The 19,165-nt window shown below is 33.9% G+C and overlaps 2 protein-coding genes across 5 annotated transcripts in view; one reads left to right on the top strand and one right to left on the bottom strand.

The window, feature by feature from the left end:
* TM7SF3 (transmembrane 7 superfamily member 3) overlaps positions 1 to 3,902 on the top strand; it is a 40,300-nt gene extending 36,398 nt beyond the window's left edge. For both annotated transcript variants that reach the window (XM_072653442.1, XM_072653441.1), the window contains exon 12: positions 1,673 to 3,902. In XM_072653442.1, the coding sequence (XP_072509543.1) occupies positions 1,673 to 1,935 (263 nt within the window). In that variant the 3' untranslated portion in view covers positions 1,936 to 3,902. The remainder of the gene's footprint in view (positions 1 to 1,672) is intronic.
* Positions 3,903 to 5,480: 1,578 nt separating this feature from the next.
* Positions 5,481 to 19,165, bottom strand: part of FGFR1OP2 (FGFR1 oncogene partner 2) — a 32,975-nt gene continuing 19,290 nt past the window's right edge. For 2 of the 3 annotated variants that reach the window (XM_072653443.1, XM_072653444.1), the window contains exons 4-7: positions 16,566 to 16,708; positions 11,318 to 11,431; positions 8,706 to 8,819; positions 5,481 to 7,610 (exon numbers count right to left, since the gene is read on the bottom strand). In XM_072653443.1, the coding sequence (XP_072509544.1) occupies positions 7,473 to 7,610; positions 8,706 to 8,819; positions 11,318 to 11,431; positions 16,566 to 16,708 (509 nt within the window). In that variant the 3' untranslated portion in view covers positions 5,481 to 7,472. The remainder of the gene's footprint in view (positions 7,611 to 8,705; positions 8,820 to 11,317; positions 11,432 to 16,565; positions 16,709 to 19,165) is intronic. The other variant, XM_072653445.1, reaches the window with a different exon arrangement.

The following is a 19,165-nucleotide window of genomic DNA, read 5'->3' on the forward strand; positions in this document are numbered from 1 at the left end:
GTATTCAAGTATATGTTTCCAGCTAGCTCAGAACTAACTACAAGAAAGCACTCAATGAAGTGAAACTCCTTCACTTTCAAACACAGCCTGTTTATAACTACAGTTCACATTAAGGTTTGCAAAACACTTGACCTGTTAACAGTAACTTTTAGCATTGGGAAAAAAAGGATTTAAACTCATGTGGTAGGTTCCAGTTTGAGTAAAATTTCATAGTATTGAATGAGTTTTTGCTAATTACCCTTGCCACCCCTTAGAATTAAGATGTAATCTATGCTAGGAAGAGGAAGTAAGAGATAAAAACAGCTCCCTGTAGAGCTCTGAGGGTGTATTATGCATAGCAGATGCTTAATACATTTTTGTTGAGTTAACCATTTTTGGTGTTTCTGCCTGACTTATTTTTCTGTGGGCTCCCTTGCTTTTGCTCCTGGTTATTAAATGTTATAGCATAGGAACAGACAGATGGCATACTGGCTGGTATGTATTAAGGGCAGTTATATAGTGCAGTAAATAGAGAACTTGGCCTGGAATTAGGAATACTTATCCTCATGAGTTCAAATCTAGCCTCAGACACTAACTCGCCCTGTGACCCTGGGCAAGTCATTTTACTCTCTCTGAGTTTCCTAATCTGTAAAAATGAACTGGAGAAGAGAATGGCAAACCACTCCAGTATCTTTGCCAAAATGAGGTCATGAAGAGTTGGACACAACTGAAATGAGTGCATGACAAGAAAATACTAGCTAGAGTTCTGGAGTTAGAATCAGGAAAACCTTAACTCAAAATCCTACCTCAGTTACTTACTAGTTGTGTGACCCTGGGCAGGTCTTTTAAAATTTGTTTTTCTCAGTTTCCTCTTCCGTAAAAACGAGGATAACAATAGTACCTATCTCTCAGAGTTGTTGGAAAGTTCTTATCTATTTTATTTCTTCTGATTGGTGCCTCTGTGCTACAGGGCATAGGCACAGTTAGGATCTATCTGATTTTCTAGGGCACCCCCAGTTATCTCTTTGTATAACCTTCCCTCTTCCCTGGATTGTTTTTGGAAGGGCCTGAGAACCTGAGGACTGGAATGGGGAGATTTAAAAATGGAAGAGAATTGAGTGGAAACTTTAATAGGTGTTCCATGAATTATTTCTGAAGCAGTATCCACATTGCAAAACCTTTTCTTCCCATTCTAACCCCACCTCTATGTAATTCATTCATTTCAAATTACAAGAAATCATAACACACAACAAATATTAAAGTGGATCAGTTATATTGTTTCTTTTTACCTACTCAGAAGCGGCAGGAAAGGCCTACTGCTGTCAGTGATAGGGACCTATACTCCCATTCACGTAGGTAGCAATAAAGGTGGTCGAGAAAGGGGTGGCACCTTACATTTGCCTTCAGTGTATGCAGAGTGTCATTTAAGAACCATGTCCTTGTGACTGGTCGTCATAGTAGCCATATAGCAAAAGATTAATAGATAAATGCATTATATAATAATAATAATAATTAACATTTATGTAGTGAACATATATATGTGCTAGGTAGGTACTATGTTAAGGGCTTTACATTTATTTCATTCATTTTAACTTGGGAGGTATTATTATGCTCATTTTACAAATGAGAAAACTGAATTTGTCAGTTGGATTTTAAAATCGAATTTCAACTGTATATCTCTCTTATTTTGTAGACTTTGTTATTCTGGCTATCTGGGGAATGTTGGCAGTGAGTGGAATCACATTACAGATCCGGAGAGAGAGGGGACAACCATTTTTCCCTCCCCACCCATATAAAATGTGGAAGCAAAAAAGGGAGCGCAGAGTCACCAACATTCTGGATCCCAGCTATCATGTTCGTCCACTAAGAGAAAGACTCTATAGCAAGTTAACACAGTTGAAACAGCTATTTCAAGGGGAGGAAGCATCAGGAGAAAGAACGCCTCTGTTACTGTGATGCCCTGTCATTGCTTCCCTTTTATCCAAAGGACAAAATCAGCATGAACACTGGAAGCAATGCTTGTCAACTGTGGTGCTATGACTTGATTGCTTAGGAGATCCATAGAGTGTCTGAAGGTTAGACAGTGTGTGCTGCCTGGGATATCATGTTAGGCTGTGTTAGTCTCTCTGTGCTTGTTAACGAGGTTTGACATGCCTTTAGGACCTTCTCATGATAAAGCAGTGTTCAGAGGCAGTTACATTTTTGTCTAGATACTGTTGAGGAGGAGGGTGTCTGAGGAGGCAGGAGTGGTGTGGAGTAAGTGAGATGGCAGGAGATATCTGTTAATGGTAAGGAAGCATTTTCCTATTTTAAGTTATCTGAAAAGAGAGCTTTGAGTTTAATGTTCAACTTAATCCTTTAAATATAGACAATAAGGAAGGAAAAGGACGTGGGTTGTTGGGGATATGAAGTGGAGAAATGTATGCTAAGGCCCATTATCATTTTATTATTGAAATCTCTGAATTTTTCTCTCAACCCCTTAAAATGTTTTTCTTTTAATTTGTGTAATTATGGTGGTGGTTTATGCAAATCTTAGACTGAATCTTTATTTGTGGTTGCTGGAGGTCTAGGGACCTGACAGTATGCCCACTGTCAGTATACCGAAATTATACTGAGTGTACTTGGAGTTTTAGAGTATGTAGAGAGATGAGGAATGATGCGTTTAACTATCAGAAGCTGGCTAGTAATGAGGAGTGATCTTCTCTTATTCTCTTCTATTAGACCTCTGGATTCTCTCTCATTAGACCATATTATGGAAAAGGCAATCTTTCTTTTTTGGCTTAAATTAGAATCATACCTGATGTTTCAATGGACTGAAAAGAGGTAAAAAATGAAGCCTGGTGACTTTTTTCAGAGTCCAAATAAATGACCTTTTTATGGGCATTTCCAGCATAATACTAAAAACTTCTAAAAAAAATTGTTTGAGAGCATATGGGTTCTATTTTTCTTTTAGAAAAGAATTTATACTCATTAGCTGTCACCCCTATTTTTTACAAACTCAAAATCAAGTGTTTTTTACATTTTGATTATTAGCTGGTATTGGCACGAATGTTAAAAAACGAAACAAAACTTGTCTCACAGTCTCTTTCTCAAAGCTCTTGTTACCTGGGTGGTTGAAAGTGAATTTAGTGGAGTGGAGGGTAAAATGCAAGGACACTAAAGATGTGGCTGATTTTAGTGAAGGTCATTAGCATTAGCATTGGGATACAACCAACTTTCAGTTGTTTTTTTCGTTTTTTTTTCCTTTATAGTCTGAGAACCATTTTTTCCTCACCACAAGAAGGCATTGTGCCCTGTACTACTAACTCCAACAGGCCTCTCCTCCCAGTTCTGCATAATGGACTGGAGACTTGGCTCACCAATATGAATTTCAAGTTAGTGGGAATTTCTAATTCAAGATTATACATGGGTTAACCACGGATGCTTGAAGCAGTGTAGCTCTCAGCAGTTTTCTTAGTATTATCCTTGTGATAGTGGGAATTTATTAGTGGATAGTTATTGATTTTTACCTTTAAAAATAGTCTTGAAAATTAAAAAAAAATGAGTTTTTTGTCCTAATTCTTCTACTGTCCAACATCACCCCCTTCCTTTGGCCTTTTGGGTTTAAATGAATCTCAGTAAAATATAGAATTCTGAATATGGCCCACTGATAACACTTTACACTTGGAAAGCTCTTCCTCCTTCTCCCTCTCCTCTTTTTTACATTAAACATGGGGCCTGTGCCTACAGGATGCATTTCCAACTTCATATATTTATTTGTAAAGTCAAGGTTTGTTGTTAGCTAGGGATTGTAAAAGTAGGGTACTCAATTAAGGAAGAAAACACATTTTGTTTAACCTTTCAAATTGTCATAATACTTTGTGAGTAATCAAAAGCAGAAATTTGTATATCTTTTTATAATAAATATGTTTCTGAAAACTTTTCTCCAGGCTGTTTACCTTATCTGTGTTTCCAATTTTAGAAGAAAAAAATTAGAATAAAGCATGTACCTTATTTAACTTTGTTATCTGGATTCTTAGCCCCTTCATGGAAAGTGCAAATTAGAGAATGTATTTAAATTTTAAGTACATATAGTACTATACATAGTAACTCAGTGTGCTCTCATACAGGTCTTCAGAGTTCCTATATTCTAATTTGTATCAGTAGCACTTAAGGTTTTTCTAAGTAAATTGGTAAAGACAGTTTTTTTGGCTGTTTTCATCTATATGTAAAAACTGGCTTCTGTCTCATCATATGAATTTAGGTTTTTTGATAGAGGAAATCTTTGCTACCGCTGATGGATGTTGAGAGCAAGGGAAGGAAAGAATATTATAAGCCAAGTACATTTTTTACAATAAATGTCTTTAGGTGGCATGACTTGACCTTGAAAATACTGTCAAGTTTGGAATTATTTTAAAATAGGGTCTGTTTGGTTGTCAGACACTATTAATGCAATTCAGTTTGGGGACAGAGGGTTAAAATGCACTTTATTGCATACAGTAGTATGGACCTAGCTGCTTAACTTGGGGCTATCGTTGTACAGTTGGAACATGGTTCTGGGTTTGGTGCTGAAAGAGGTCAACTGTGGAATTCAGGTAACGAGACAGGGGTTTTTTGGTTTGTTTTTAGCAGTTAGGCTTTCCTGCTTTTTCACACCATGGCCCATTGTAAGCATGACTCTGCTTTAGTGTTAGTAAACCTGCTTTATTGGTACTTTTAGGATACCTATGGAATGGGCAGTCTCTCACTTCAACATGCCTCATTTCTGCTTGGAAGGTATTTTAGGCCAGGGGTTGGTTCATTGGTTCATCCAGAAACTGCTGGACAGACTCCATTTTAGAAATGAAATCCCTCTCTTTAGTTTTTCAAAAGTCTATACAAACTTTGCTCCAGCTGACCTTTCTAGCCTTTTTGGACATTGTACTATATGATATGGCTTTCTCTTGTTTCCTAATAAGATCTCTGTGTCATTACTCTGGCCAGATCTTATGCCTGGAATGCCCTCCCCAGAATCCCTCTCTTCTTCAAGGTGCGGGTTGGGCATCACTTTCCTGAAGGATGCCCTTCCTGATCTCTCTGGATGCTAGTACCCTCCCACCCAACCTACCTTGTATTCTTGGGATTTATTTCTATCCATTATGCTACATGTGTATTTGTTGACTCCACCCTGAGAACGTAAGTTTATTGCCAGTAGGGACTGTTTGTTTATTTGTACTTGTATCCTTAGCACAATGACTGGAATATAATGGGTGCTTTAACACTTGTTAGGTTGATCCTCACAGCAATGAATTTGGAGTTAGCAGACCAGACTGTGAGTTATACTTCTATGATATTTAACTCTGAGGTGTGAAGCTGTGGCACCTAACCTCAGGATTATCTCCATTTCACAAATTTGTTGCCTTTAGGAACTGTAGGACTACACACATATATATGTTCTTAATAAAATGGTTGTTGACTGACAAACCTTTGAGAACATGAAAAATTATGCATTTCTTTTTTTTAAGTTATTGGAAAAATTATACTAATTTTATCAATGATCTTTATTGATAAAATTATACAGTACATTCCAAATACACATTTCAAGCTTCTGGATTACAAAAATAATGCGTATATGCTGAAACTTATTACACAAAATGAAACTTTGCAAAACCCTAAAATTAAATCTCAAAAAACACAATATATCTATGACAGGCAAGAGGAGATAAATTAAATCACAACTTTATTTACAAAAATACTCATCAAGCATTTTTTTTTAATAGCTGCCTCAAGATTGCCACATACTAAATCTTAACAGTGCAGCTTGTTTTATTTTCTCAAGTTAAACGGGATAAAATCAAAACCATTTGGAGAAATCTGCCACCAAGTCAAGTACTCTTCTTAATCAAAATAAGATAGAAGAGAGTTACCAAACAATTTTAAGGAAAAAAATGTCTTTTATTGAAAATCTTCACTAAGGCCTCTGGAATAAGGCTTGATTTTATTTTAAATAAAAAAGACACCCAATGTTTGGGAAGGTAAGTTTGAGTAAACAGTTGTTGCTTTTACTCTTAGCAATATGTGAGACTTCGCACACTAATTAATAGATTCTGCTGAGTAATATTTCTTCAACAGATGATCTAAATGGAATTTGTAATCTGTGCTAATTTGAGAAAGCTTAGTTTTTGTTCTATTTAAATAATGGCCCAAACTTCAGTTACTTCTTTACTTGGTTTTGTGTTCTGAAAATTCACACAGTGGTAGTAAATAACTTGAAGTTTATATAAAATCCAAGAAAATGAACTATTCCCAAGTATCTGTTTCAGTGTGATGGCCATAAAAAATCTGAAAGTTATTAGGAACAGATGAGTTCAAGGGCAGATTCAGAGACCTACAATTATAGTTTCTTTGCTCCTGTTGGAATCTAATAAGACAAACAAGCCTTTATAAGGAATAAAGGTTTCTTTTTTATAAACCAGGTGAAAGTTGTTTACTATTAACAAGGCTAAAATAAATACATTTTTTTTTTTGCCCCCTTCAAATCTCTTTATTCCTGGCTTGCTATATCAGGTCTTCCAACTGGGACAGTTGGGTAATGGACAGATTAATATTCCCAAAAATCAACCAGAAAAGAAACCTGACCAAATTAATGTTTATTCAGGAATCCAAACCTAACCTTTCCTCCCGCTAAAGTAGTAGTTCAACCTACTGAATAATCTTGTCTTCTATATGGTTTTCTTTCTCAGAAAGTAGTATAGCTTTCTTTTTCATTACTGAAAAGATAGTTTCTACGTTTCTTCACCTTCAGTAAGTTATGGACAATTATTACCCAAAACGTCAGGATCAACTATGGTATGTTGCTAGTTAAAACAAAAGCACCTATTAGGATGTAGGCTTGAAGAACAAACACATATCCAATTTATGGCCTATACCACAAAATCAAAACATTATCAATCTTAAAAGTTTTTTTTTGATAACCTTGATATCTTTGAAAGGTATTAAGAAATGTAAAGGCAGGCCCTGTACATGTAAAGTATAATACCATTTGCTAGCCATTTTATATCAAATAGAGATCAAATTTAGGAATGGATACATTTCCTTTTTTATAAGTCCAAGCTAAGAAAATGTGGATTTTAAAAAATGGTGTAACTGCATAAATTCTATGTAGAGCTTTATATATATTTAACATTTGGATAAAAAAAGTTAAGAAAAATAACAGCGTGACAAGGGCGTAGTACGATCAGTAGTTTCTATATATGAGAACTTTTGTTTACCTAATAACAATGGCTTAAAGTTTCCACTTTCCCATTAAACATTTTAATAGGAATAATAAAGTCAATGACAACCAAATATTGATCTTCTGCTAGTATCTTTTTAAAATGTCATTCGCCAGTGTACTATACATAATATAAAAATGAAATGAAGGGCTGATGTAAGATTGTGATTTTTCTGGTGCTCAATTCATTAACAACTTTTTAGTAAACCCTGGTTCCTTATTAGGAGCTGTGCAATAAAAGCTCAGTGATTTTCCACATTCTTTAGCTCTTCCTCAGGCTCAGATCACTGCTGGTTACCAGTGCTGACAAAGAAGTACTCTCTGATGCATCATCTTTCTTGAGGCTCAGGAATGATTCTCGAGTTATTTGAAGGATTTCTCTCAAACCTTTGTTTTCTTGCTATAAAAAATATAAATAACAAACTCAAATACCACACATACATCAAGGTGCATATTAAAAAAAGGTAAACTTTCTGAGGGTAAAACAAGGAAATATGTAGAAGTAACCAATCTAAAACATTTCATAACTGCAAAAATATTTTATATCTATAACATATATATATATATATATATATATATATATATATATATATATATATATATATATATATACACACACACACACCATATATACACACACACCCCTATGTCTAGAATTGTGATTTCATCAGTAGAGGTAGACTTATGTAAACTTCCTCTACCAATGCAGCTCAGTAACATGCCTATAACTTTCTAGTCATGATTATTTTCAAAGGAGTTTTGTTTTAATCTTTCACGACTGACTTATACCATTTCTTTGTTAGTCTTATTTTATGCTTTAGTGGCATAAAGAACATAGCTACTCATTAAAGAGACAAAATGTACTTGGCCATCTGTCAACAAATACTATGTTTCAAAATGTTTTTTTCCCATGAGACACTTAGTCCACTGAATTCAAGAATAATGGCTCATATTTCTGCAGCTACAAACTATAAGCACCCAATGCATTTATATCCTTCCAAAGAATGTAATCAGATTTAGAAAGAATGTTGTGCCGATTTATGAAGAATTTAAAAAATGATGTAAGAAAATAATAACTTAAATGAGTATGAAGTATAGTGATTTGGTGAAATTAAACAGGGGTAGTTTTTAAATTAGCTATTACTAATGACTACTTCTGGTCTGTCAAATGATTACTGGTCCAAATCAGGAACAGGACTTTATAAACTTCTTATATAGGGAAGGTATTTAATGTATAACATCACTGTGATCCACATGAGAAGAATGTATCAATATTTCATACTTGAGTACAAAAACACATTTCTAAACAGCTGGCAGAAGAACACCCTTAAGTTCTTCAGATTTAAAAAGACCTATTCACCCCTAAACACCCATTGGGTTTCATAGCTGAAGCATGGCTGCCATTCTCAAAAGCCAAACAAAGAGGTGCTTCCTCTGACCAAATGTTTTATTTAGCACTGGCTATTTCAAGTTATACTCAGAATTTAAAACTTACTTCAAGCTGAAAAATTCGTTCCTGCTCCTTACAACCCTGCTGCTCATCAATTTCAATAGCTTTCCTCATTACTGCCGCCATTTCAGTAATCTGGTCCACATGTACTTGTAATTCCTTAAAAATAAGAGGGGGAACAGCAAGAATGAAGATCAGATCAGAATATTATTTCTTCAGTTAATCTAAAATACTTCCAGAGCTTCCGCCTACTTTGGGTAATTAAATTTATATTCTAAAAGGTGCCAAACATATTTGTTTATAGGACTATCAAGTTAAAAATGCATATGCTTTAATGGAACACAAACAGCAAAACTCATTTAACTCATACTCAATAAGTTTGGAAAAAAAGTGATTAAAGAATTACATTTTCATTCTGTTTATACTCTTTACCTTGTTATTTCCATAAAAGCAGACCAAATATGTTTTTTTCTCTTTCTAAAACCATAACAGACTAATTTTATTGAAAAAGTAAATACTTGAAATAGATTCTACCTCCTACTTTACTTTTATTTCTCAAAGTATGATTTCCTCTGCAATTTTTTTTATTATTCAGAGCCTGTAAGTGTCATAATCACATTTAAGCAAATTAGTTCAAAATATCATAAAAATGAAAGGAAGAGTCATCATTTCAGATATAATTCATTTTCCTTATGAATAACTTTGATGTACTAAAATCTCTCATTAGCAATGAAGGAATATTTTACTAAAAATGTTAGCCAAAATAAAATTGTAATTTATCTTCTAAAATAAGTTACATTTTTAACTATACTGGGAATTTAAGCCAAGGTCCCAAAGATCCATATGTCACCTACAAAAAGGCAGTGTGGTAAAGTAGAAAGAATACTGGCCTTGGAATATTAAGTTCTAGTTTAAGTCTTAGCTCTCACACTTAGTAGCTGTATAACTGGGGTGCAAATCATTTAACCTCATCTGCTTTAAATTCTCATTTACAAAATGAGGATATTACCTAAAGTAGTTGAGTTTTTAGGAGACTCAAATGCATACCTACATACATATGTTTTATTTACACATAGTGTACATAAAGTGCTTTGTAAACCTTATATAGCTACATGTCAGCTGCTATTAATTATTAAAAATCCAAGTTTTAATTTTCTCACTCCTATAAAATGAGAATGTTTTTATTACCATCTCCCACAGCTGTGAAGCTCAAATGAAATGATGTATTTAATAAATACTTTATAACCATAAATACTGGCCACTGTAGTAACTAATAGAACATGGAAAATTCGTACATCTATAATATTCTCAACCATATTAACTTTTTTGGCCACCTGAAAATGTAGGCTAAGTTTATCCGTTAGTTTGGTGGGAAAAGTTACACATTAAAAAAAAGTGTATTGATGATTTTGGTTATGACTCATGACAAACCTGTCCAAGGATGCAATATTTTTACATAGACAACTGGAAGTACTTCTTCTATGATAAAAACACTCACAAGTAAGTAGAGGCAGAAAATCATCATCAGCAATCAAAGTAACATTTATGTAACTAACTCTTAGATTTGTTTCATCAAAACTACCTACTCTGAATTTAAAGGTGAGCCCATGTAAGGGAAATACTTTAGCTTTCACATGGAAGCATGAAAGATAATACTCTACATTCCAAATTCTGCCACAGAAATTACATTACAAGGAAAACTTATGTAGCGTCCAACATTTCCAAACCCCAATCAAACTGCCCTACTTTTAAACACAACTGAATGCTAATATAACTCAAACATTTAGTAACACTCAATTGTCATAGGAAGGCATCAGGCTTTTTAAATCAAACTTAAAATTACAGAGTTAAGAACAATTTTAGAAGCTGGAACCAGAGAAAGATGGCAGTAAAAATTTATAGTCTACAAATAAATACTTAAATCTTTAAAGAAAATGCCACAGACCTTTTAATAGGCATCAAAGGCAACACTTTTGCTTTTAGTGCTGATTTTAAAAATAAGGGAAAAAGTTATAACAGTCCCTACAACAAAATGAATTCCTCCATCCCTTATAATCTCTATTATGTAGGACTTCTGCAATTAAAATACATGACGTACTTGACCTTGAAGCAACACAGTTAAGACTCAATGGATGAAACACTTTATCTAATTGTGACCTTATGAAATGTAGAAGCAAACTAAGAATCCTGAAACAATGATTTTAATTTCTCATTAATTATCGCTCCACACACATTATTTGATAAATTATTGTCAAGAAAATGATTCCTCTGATGTCCCAGAAGTACAAAAATAAGATTCTAATCAATAGTTATCACAAAACAAAATGAAAAAACTCAAACTTTATGCAGCAACAGTCAACAAAGGCAAAGAAATGGAAGGCTCATTCTACCTTATGTTACATAACCTTAAAAAAATCTATTATGTCATGTGTTCTGCAATACATGGTAACATTACATCATGAGAATGAATGAGAGTGGAGGGCTATACTCTGCACTTTCATGCTTTTGTTTGGTAGTCACAAGCACATTTTATTGATTAAATTTTTAGCAATTTGGCAATTTCATTATTTCAAAATCCAATGTTAAAAGTTAAAATATCAAACACTGGCACCCCCCCTCCAAACAATCCCCCAAAGTCAATTGTTTTATTAGTGTACATTCAGATTTGCTTCCAAGTGCCTTCTCTCCAGTCCATGTTGAGTTGCTTCAAGGATTCGTCGAGGTGCACCAAGGAAGATTCCTTCCGGGTTGTGACGGTGTACCATGTCAATCTGTAGTACAGAGTCATTATAATGTTAATACGGATATGATCCGTAATTTAAAAACTGAATGAGTTAGTTCATGCGTGTTAGCCAGTTGCTTTATTACTTGAAAAAAAATTTTTTTAAGAGTTCCAAAAAGACATTGGTTTAAAAAAGGATTAAAAATTAATCATTATTTGGGCTAAAAATCAGCCTTTCCCAATTTCCCACTTCTATCAAAATATGTGCTTAAAAACTTAATTGTGGGCACAAGTATTCACAGCAGAGTGTAGCCCCAATGGAGGAATTGCTTGTTCCAAAATGCTGCCATTATGATATTTTTAAAATTGTTCCTTTTGGATAAAAATCAAAATTACCAAAAACACCAATATGTATTAGTTAGAATTAGAAACAAGAAAAGAAATAGTCATTAATTATTATGGGAGACTGATACCAGGACTTTGGATAAGTAGCTCTGCATTGTGAAAGGAGGGTTTAAGAGTATTAAAAAACAATGTCTAACTGTTCAAAAAGAGATCAGGGTAAATGGTACAATCTCAATTCAACCTATTCCTTTTATAGCCACTACTGGATGAGACCAGAAAAGTCCAGCATCTCAGATTTCAGTGAAGAGTCTATGCTAGGACTGGTTTCTTTTTTTTTCCCCCAGACAGGTAAAAATTTTATTGTCCTGGGGTAGAAATATTTCAAAAGATATGCTCCCTCTAAAATGTAAGGTATGTGGGCGCTTTATAGAAATTACATTTTTCTTACCAATAATTTCATACTGACTCACCATTAACCTTTTTTAATGGAAATATTACATGCTTTCAGCATTTACCTTATTCTGCAACAGTTGGATTTTTATGTCCCATGAGGGTGCTACTTGAATTTCCAAGGATTATATTTATATAAAATTTTGCATTGAACCAGATTTTGTAAATTTATTCAATTTACTGTTTTATTGAATTAAATAATGGTTATTGATTAATTCTTCCTGTGATATAAATTATCACAATTTTTATAAATTATAAAATCTGAAGAACTATACATATATGTATATAGGGTTTTAAAGTGATTAAGACTAAGTACCCATTAGTTTTTAGGTTTTGCATTCTTCCAATCAGCCTCATAAATTGAAAAAAAAACCACCTTGTAACTTCATCATTCTAAGTATTCTCCGATGACACAGAAGATTTTCACAGACTTTTTCCATGAGCTATTGTGGCCAAAAACACAGCCTCAAGGGCCAACCATTTGGTAATACGCAATTCTTACTCTAAATGCACAAAGTTATTTTCAAGTAACAGAGAAATACTTTAAATTAATGCCTTTAACACTGTCATTTAGTAATTCAGATAGTAAAAAAGACATTCCAATAATCATTACTTAGAATTTAAATAGTATGAAAAGCATAAAAGACAACTTTTATCCAGTGAATTGCTGCAGAGTTTAGATAGCAACCTAGTTAAGATCAATTTCATCATTAATATTTTTAAGTGAATAATTATGGCTCTGCCTTATGGAAAAACAAGAAATGCCCATTTACAGTAAATTGCATGTAGGAAATGATTTCTTATTTTTTAAAATATTTTTATTGGTATCTTTGTTTTTATGTTACCTACATTTCCTACGGGAACCTCCTCCAGCCCCCATCTCCAAGAATAATCCCTTATTCAAAAAAGCTCAGCAAAACTAACTAAATATTGAAAAAGTCTGAGAATATTGTCTCTCATTTCTGAGGAAAAGTGAGAATGACATATCTCTTCTTTGGGCCAAGACTGACCATTATAATTTCACAGCTTTTAGTTTTCAACTGATGTGTTGTCATCCCAGTGTACAGTATTCCTGATTCTGCCTACTTTACTTCACTGTGTGTTTCCAAGCTTCTTCTGTATTAATTATGTTTATTGTTTCTTATAGCACAGTAATATTCCATTATGATCAGACATCACAATTTGTTAGGTCATTCTCTAACTGATGGGCTGTTACCAGGTCATTGCTAACACAAAAAGTGTTAACTATAAATATTTTTGAGAATGCAGGTATCCATTTTGAACTTTTTATGGATTATGGTATAAAATACTGGTCTACACCTAATTTCTGCCAGACTGCTTTTCAGTTTTCTCAGAAATTCTTGTTAAATCTCTTTCCTAAGTGATTTATTTTTTTCAGATTTTATTGAATACTGATTTTTATTAAGTTTCATTATTTCTCATTCTTCTTTGTCTATTCTATTTATGTACTTTTAAAAATGGTTTTGATGGCTGTTTTTTTAGATAGTTTGGAACTGGTAAGTGCTATTCTCTTTTCATTCCTACTCTTTTGCCTTATTTCCCTTGATAGTTTCAATTTTTTATTCCTCCTTAATTTTGTTATTGTGCCTAGCTTTGTAAAGTGCCCCTTCGGTAGTCTGACTGGTACAGCACTAAATCAATGACTTTACTTTAGCATTTCTGCCATTTTGATCATATTGACAAGAGCTATCAAGAACACTGAAGTACTGTTTTGTAACTGCAACAATACAGGTATCGAATATACTTTGGTAGACTGATTACCAGGTTATTTTATACAATTTGTAGGTATTTGAATGGGACACCCCTATTATTTCCTCCTGGCTTTGGTTATTACTAAATCGAATTGCTATTGGTTATCAGTTTATTTTGTAGCCTATGACTTTACTGATGCTATTGTTTCAGTTAATTTCTTTGCTGACTTCCTAAGATTTCCTCGGTAAACCTTCCTGTCCTCTGCAAACAGGACAAAATCTGTTTGGTCTCTTTTGTGTCTGTTGTTTCTTTCTTGTCTTAGTGCTATTGCAAGCATTTTCAGGACTATGTCAAATAAATAGTGGGAAAAGGAGGCAGGCACCTTTATTTCTGTATTTACTGGGAATGCTAGCTTTTGGTTTTAGATCCGTTTGTACGTACACATTGTAGGGTATTTTTTTTCAATAGCATAAATTTGTTGCTTTTTTTCCAAAAGCTTTTTATGCAACTACTAAAATAATTATGTGGCTTGAAATTTAAAAAAATGATTATTAAATTTTCCTAATGCTGAGCCATCAGAACCTTTATGTCAAAAATCCAATATGATCATAGTGAACATGATTTGTCAAACAAAATGCAATAATTCTTTGGCCGGGATTTAATTTACATTTTAAAATAAATATTCCTTAATGATACTGGTCTATAGCTCTCTGCTTTACGCTTTCCTAGTTTAGTCAGCCAACAAGCATTTCTTAAGTGCATACTATGTGCCAAGCATTATGTTAGGTGCTGGGGATACAAAGGCTATAAAGACGGGTCCCTTTCATGGACTTTGCCTTTCACAATCTAATGGAAATTAATTTAGGTATTAGGATATTTTTCTCCAAAAAAGGAGTTTGGTAAAATGTTTTCTCAGTTCCATAGGTTCATTTTAATCTAACTGACTGTATGTATATTTGTCTGGACCAGGAACTCCTTAATTGCTGCTTAAATTATATTACTTAAAATCACTACTTAGTGATCTGTTATTGGTTATTTTATGGTTTTATTGAAAATCCTCTATCATATAGGATTTCAAGTTTTGTTGACATCTAACTGTATACAGTAAGTTCTGGTAATTGTTTTTATTTCTTCTGCATTGTGATTTTACTTGTTCATTTTTGTTAATTTGATTTACCTTTCTTCTTTTTAATCAAGTTAGTTACAGGTTTATTTTACCCCAAGAGTCATATTTTAACTGAATAGCTATGGCTTTTTAATTGGTCTATCAGTTCTACAAGTCTCTTTGGTTTCCAAATTATTACTTCTCTAATTTTCAATATTTTCTTTTATTTACTTATATTAAGTTTGCTTGTTAGTTTTCTAATCTTTAAATTGTATATTATTAGCCATATCTTTTTTAAATTTTTTGAATGTATGCCTTTAGGGATACAATTTTTCTTCTAAGAACAGATTCATCTCAGAAATCTTGCTAAGTTGTCTCATCATTAGCACTGTCTTTTACGTAGTTATTACTTCTGTTTATCATCATTGCTGTCTTTCATAGAGTTACTGCATCTATGATTTGTTCTTTGAACCACCTATTGTTTAGGAAATTAAATCTCTATGGGTTGTATCTCTTGCTTGTACTCTATGAATTGATGACTATTTTTATTTGGTTATGGTCCACAATGGGCATTTAATATTATTTTACTTTTATATTTATTTGTAATTTGTGCCCTAATACATGATCTATTTTTATAAAATTGTCATGTGATGCTTAAAAATATGTATATTCTCTCGTGGTCCTATTTAGAAGTCTTTTACCTCTCTATTTTAAATAGTTTGTTCAGTTCTAGATCTTTTCTTTTGCTTATCTTGCTGTTCATTTGTTCAGCTATGAGAAAGAATATTAATTATGACTATTTTTCATGACAGTCTTCCTAAGAATGTAGGTTAGTATTAGCCAGTCTACTTCATCTTTTCTTAGACAACAGAACTATGGATGTCTAAAGAAGTGAATGGTTAAAAGCACAAACTAATTTCTGCCTTTCTATCTCACAGAAAGTAAGGTAAATTCACAATCCTATTTTCTTCTAGGTTATGTAGATGAAGGCTATTGTTAAAGAAATACTGGACCAAAAGCCCTTTTATTTTTGTCCTGAATTTTCACTTGTTAAATTCTGAGAGCAGGTAAATTCATTTCCTCTAGGATAAGTAATAAGCTGTCTTAATACTTAGAGATAAATATCTTATGATAAGTTTCAAGGGTTTAAAATTCATCTGAGTAAGTCACCACTCTGTTGTTTGCTGTTTTCTTTTTATCCTAGAGTTTTCAATATTTTCATTTTCTGGAAGTCATTTTGAAATACACAAATGTAGAAGATCAAAATATTCTTTAAATACTCAAATCTTAGAAAAATAGGATTTTGAATAAAGATTTACCTGTATTTCTCTAACTAGACTCTATGTTTTAATACATCATACAATAGATAAAAGTAAACATCAGAAAAAGGTAGGAGGATCAAATATGAGAAACACTTTGCAAATTTGGAAATAAAGAACAGAAATGGAAGAAATCACAGTTGAAAGACAATTATATTTAAATGAGGCTGCTATTATTAACAAAGCAAATAAAGTTAACCCATAGGTCCCCTTTTCCTTTTTAAAAGTTTAGACAAAAAGGAAAAAAATACCTTGGAATGTTGCTCCTTTAACTTCATTATAATACCTGGGTCATCCTTTTTGCTGGCCATTAGCAACCTAAACATCTGCTCTCGGTACTTGCTCATTATGAGTTCTAAAGCAGACTGGTGTTCTTCAAGAGATGTGCGTAATTCTATCAAAAATCAAAATACATTTTACTCAAATTCTGGAATAAAAATGCAAAGTAATTTTTTTGGTACAAACACCCAAATAATTTTCTAAAAAGCAAGATGTCTTTCGTTAAAATTTGATGAAAATGCAAACAAAAAAAGAGATTACTCATCAACTGATTATTTTACTCTATAAAAAGAAGGTGGAGCTGGCTGAAAGAGTGGGCTGAGAAGTATCTTCTCCCTGCAGGGAAGAAGCTTACTAAGCAAAGTACCTTTAATGGATGGTATTAAGGGACCTTAAAGACAGGTAGCATAAATTTTACTGTCAGCAGAAAGCAGTGTAACATCACTAGAAGACACCAGCGTGATATATCAGAGGTAATAACCTGCCCCTGTTGGTGTGTGCCATGGACACAAATACTTCTGTTGTATATAACCTATGCATGATTCCTATGCAAATCCACACTTCTCATTAAGGGTGTAAATACATACATACACACACACACACACACACATATGGAGAAAGAGAAAGAGAAGAGAATTTCTCACTCATCCATCAGGGTCAATAGTTGACCCTACTACTTCCTACTAATGTATAATTTCTTGAAATTCAAGTTTTAGGAGGCGGAGCCAAGATGCTGGAGTAGAAAGACACATATACTCCTAGTGCTTCCCCTACAGCCCACAAAATACTTGTAAAAAATGACTCTCAACAAATTCTAGAGCAGCAGAAGCCACAGAATGACAGAGTGAAAGAGATTTCCAGCCAAAGGTAACCTGGAAGGCTGACAGGAAAGGTCTATTCCACGGGAAGTGCCCTGCACCAGGAGGAACAGGACCTGAACAGACCCCCAGGGCAGAATTCTCAGCAGGGAGGGTCTCAGACCCCTCAACCCACAAGTGACAAAGAAAGCTTCAAAGGTCAGTGTGGGAGGGCTTTCCCAGCTCGGCAAGAGGGGAACCAGGAATCCCCCTAGCACTCATAAAAGAGATAAGAAAAATCTTTTTCAATGGAGGAGAAGAGGGAGGAGGTGAGAGAGGAAAAGTGAAGCTTACTTTCTTTACATTTGGCTTAAGAAGGGAATAACATGCTCACTCAGTTTGGTATGAAAATCTATCTTACACTACAGGAAAGTAGGGGAGAAGGGGACAAGTGGGGTGAGGGGGATGATAGAAAGGAGGGCAAATGGGAGAAGGGAGTAACTAGAAGTAAACATTTTTGGGAAGGGACAAGATCAAATGAGAGAACAGAAAAAAAGGGGGACAGGGTATGATGGAGGGCAATACAGTTAGTCTTACACAACATGACTATTATGGAAGTCTTTTGCAAAACGACACATATATAGCCTGTATTGAATTGCTTGCCTTCCCAGTGGGGATAGGTGGAGACAGCGGGAGGGAGAGAAATTAGAATTCAAAGTATTAGAAATGAATGTTGAGAATTGTTATTGCATATAACCGGGAAATAAGAAACACAGGTAATGGGGTATAGAAATGTATCTTGCCCTACAAGAAAAGAGAGAAGATGGAGATAAGGGAAGGGTGGGGTGTGATAGAAGGGAGGACTCATTGAGGGAAGGGGTAATCAGAATGCAAGGTGTTATAGCGTCAGGGGAGGAGAGAGATGGGGAGAAAAATTGGAACTCAAAATTTCGTGGAAATGAATGTCGAAATCTAAAAATAAATAAATAAAACTATTAAAAACAAAAAAAAGACATTCAAGTTTTAGGCTTTTGAAACCACCTACAGTCTGATCCTTCATTTCCTACCCAACTGGACCAGCTGCAATCTCCATACTGATTTAACTCAGATTTGGGAACACAACCTGTCTTCAAATATTTAAAGTGTTATCATATACCGGAAGTGGTTTTATTGTTTTTTTTCTTGGCATGAATGGGCAGAACCAGTGCCAACAGGTAGAAGCTGAACAGAGGATGATCTGATTCAATATAAAGGAAGATCTTAACAACTAGAGTCATTAAAAAAATTGCATGACCTGACTCGGTGTATTCCTTACACTTTAGTCTTCAAGTTGATTTTGGATATCACTTAGTAGAAAGCCTGCTAATGAGATTTATTTAATTCAATTAAAACAGACATTAAGTATATGCAAATGACTACATAAAGTTAAAATGTGAACAGTGTGGGGAAGAGGTTAAACAGAGAAGAATGAGATACTGGGGATAGAGGAATAAACTCTAACTGGAAGAAATTGGGAGGATACACAGAGAGGACAGCAACTAAGCTGAGTCTAGAAGGAAGAGAGGCATTCCAAAATACTGAGATATGGAAGCAATTCATCAAAAGCATGATTTATGCAAGGAATTAGACCAGTTACCTTTAATAAGTTCTTTGAACTTAGATTCTATAAAATTAGCACCTGGTACTTGTTTGTCTCCATACCTTTACTTAGATCATTTTCTATACCTGGAATACCTAACCCCCATAGTTCTCAGGTTCAATCCTCCTTATCCTTT

Source organism: Notamacropus eugenii, chromosome 3 (assembly GCF_028372415.1).
Source record: "Notamacropus eugenii isolate mMacEug1 chromosome 3, mMacEug1.pri_v2, whole genome shotgun sequence".
NCBI lineage: Eukaryota > Metazoa > Chordata > Mammalia > Diprotodontia > Macropodidae > Notamacropus > Notamacropus eugenii.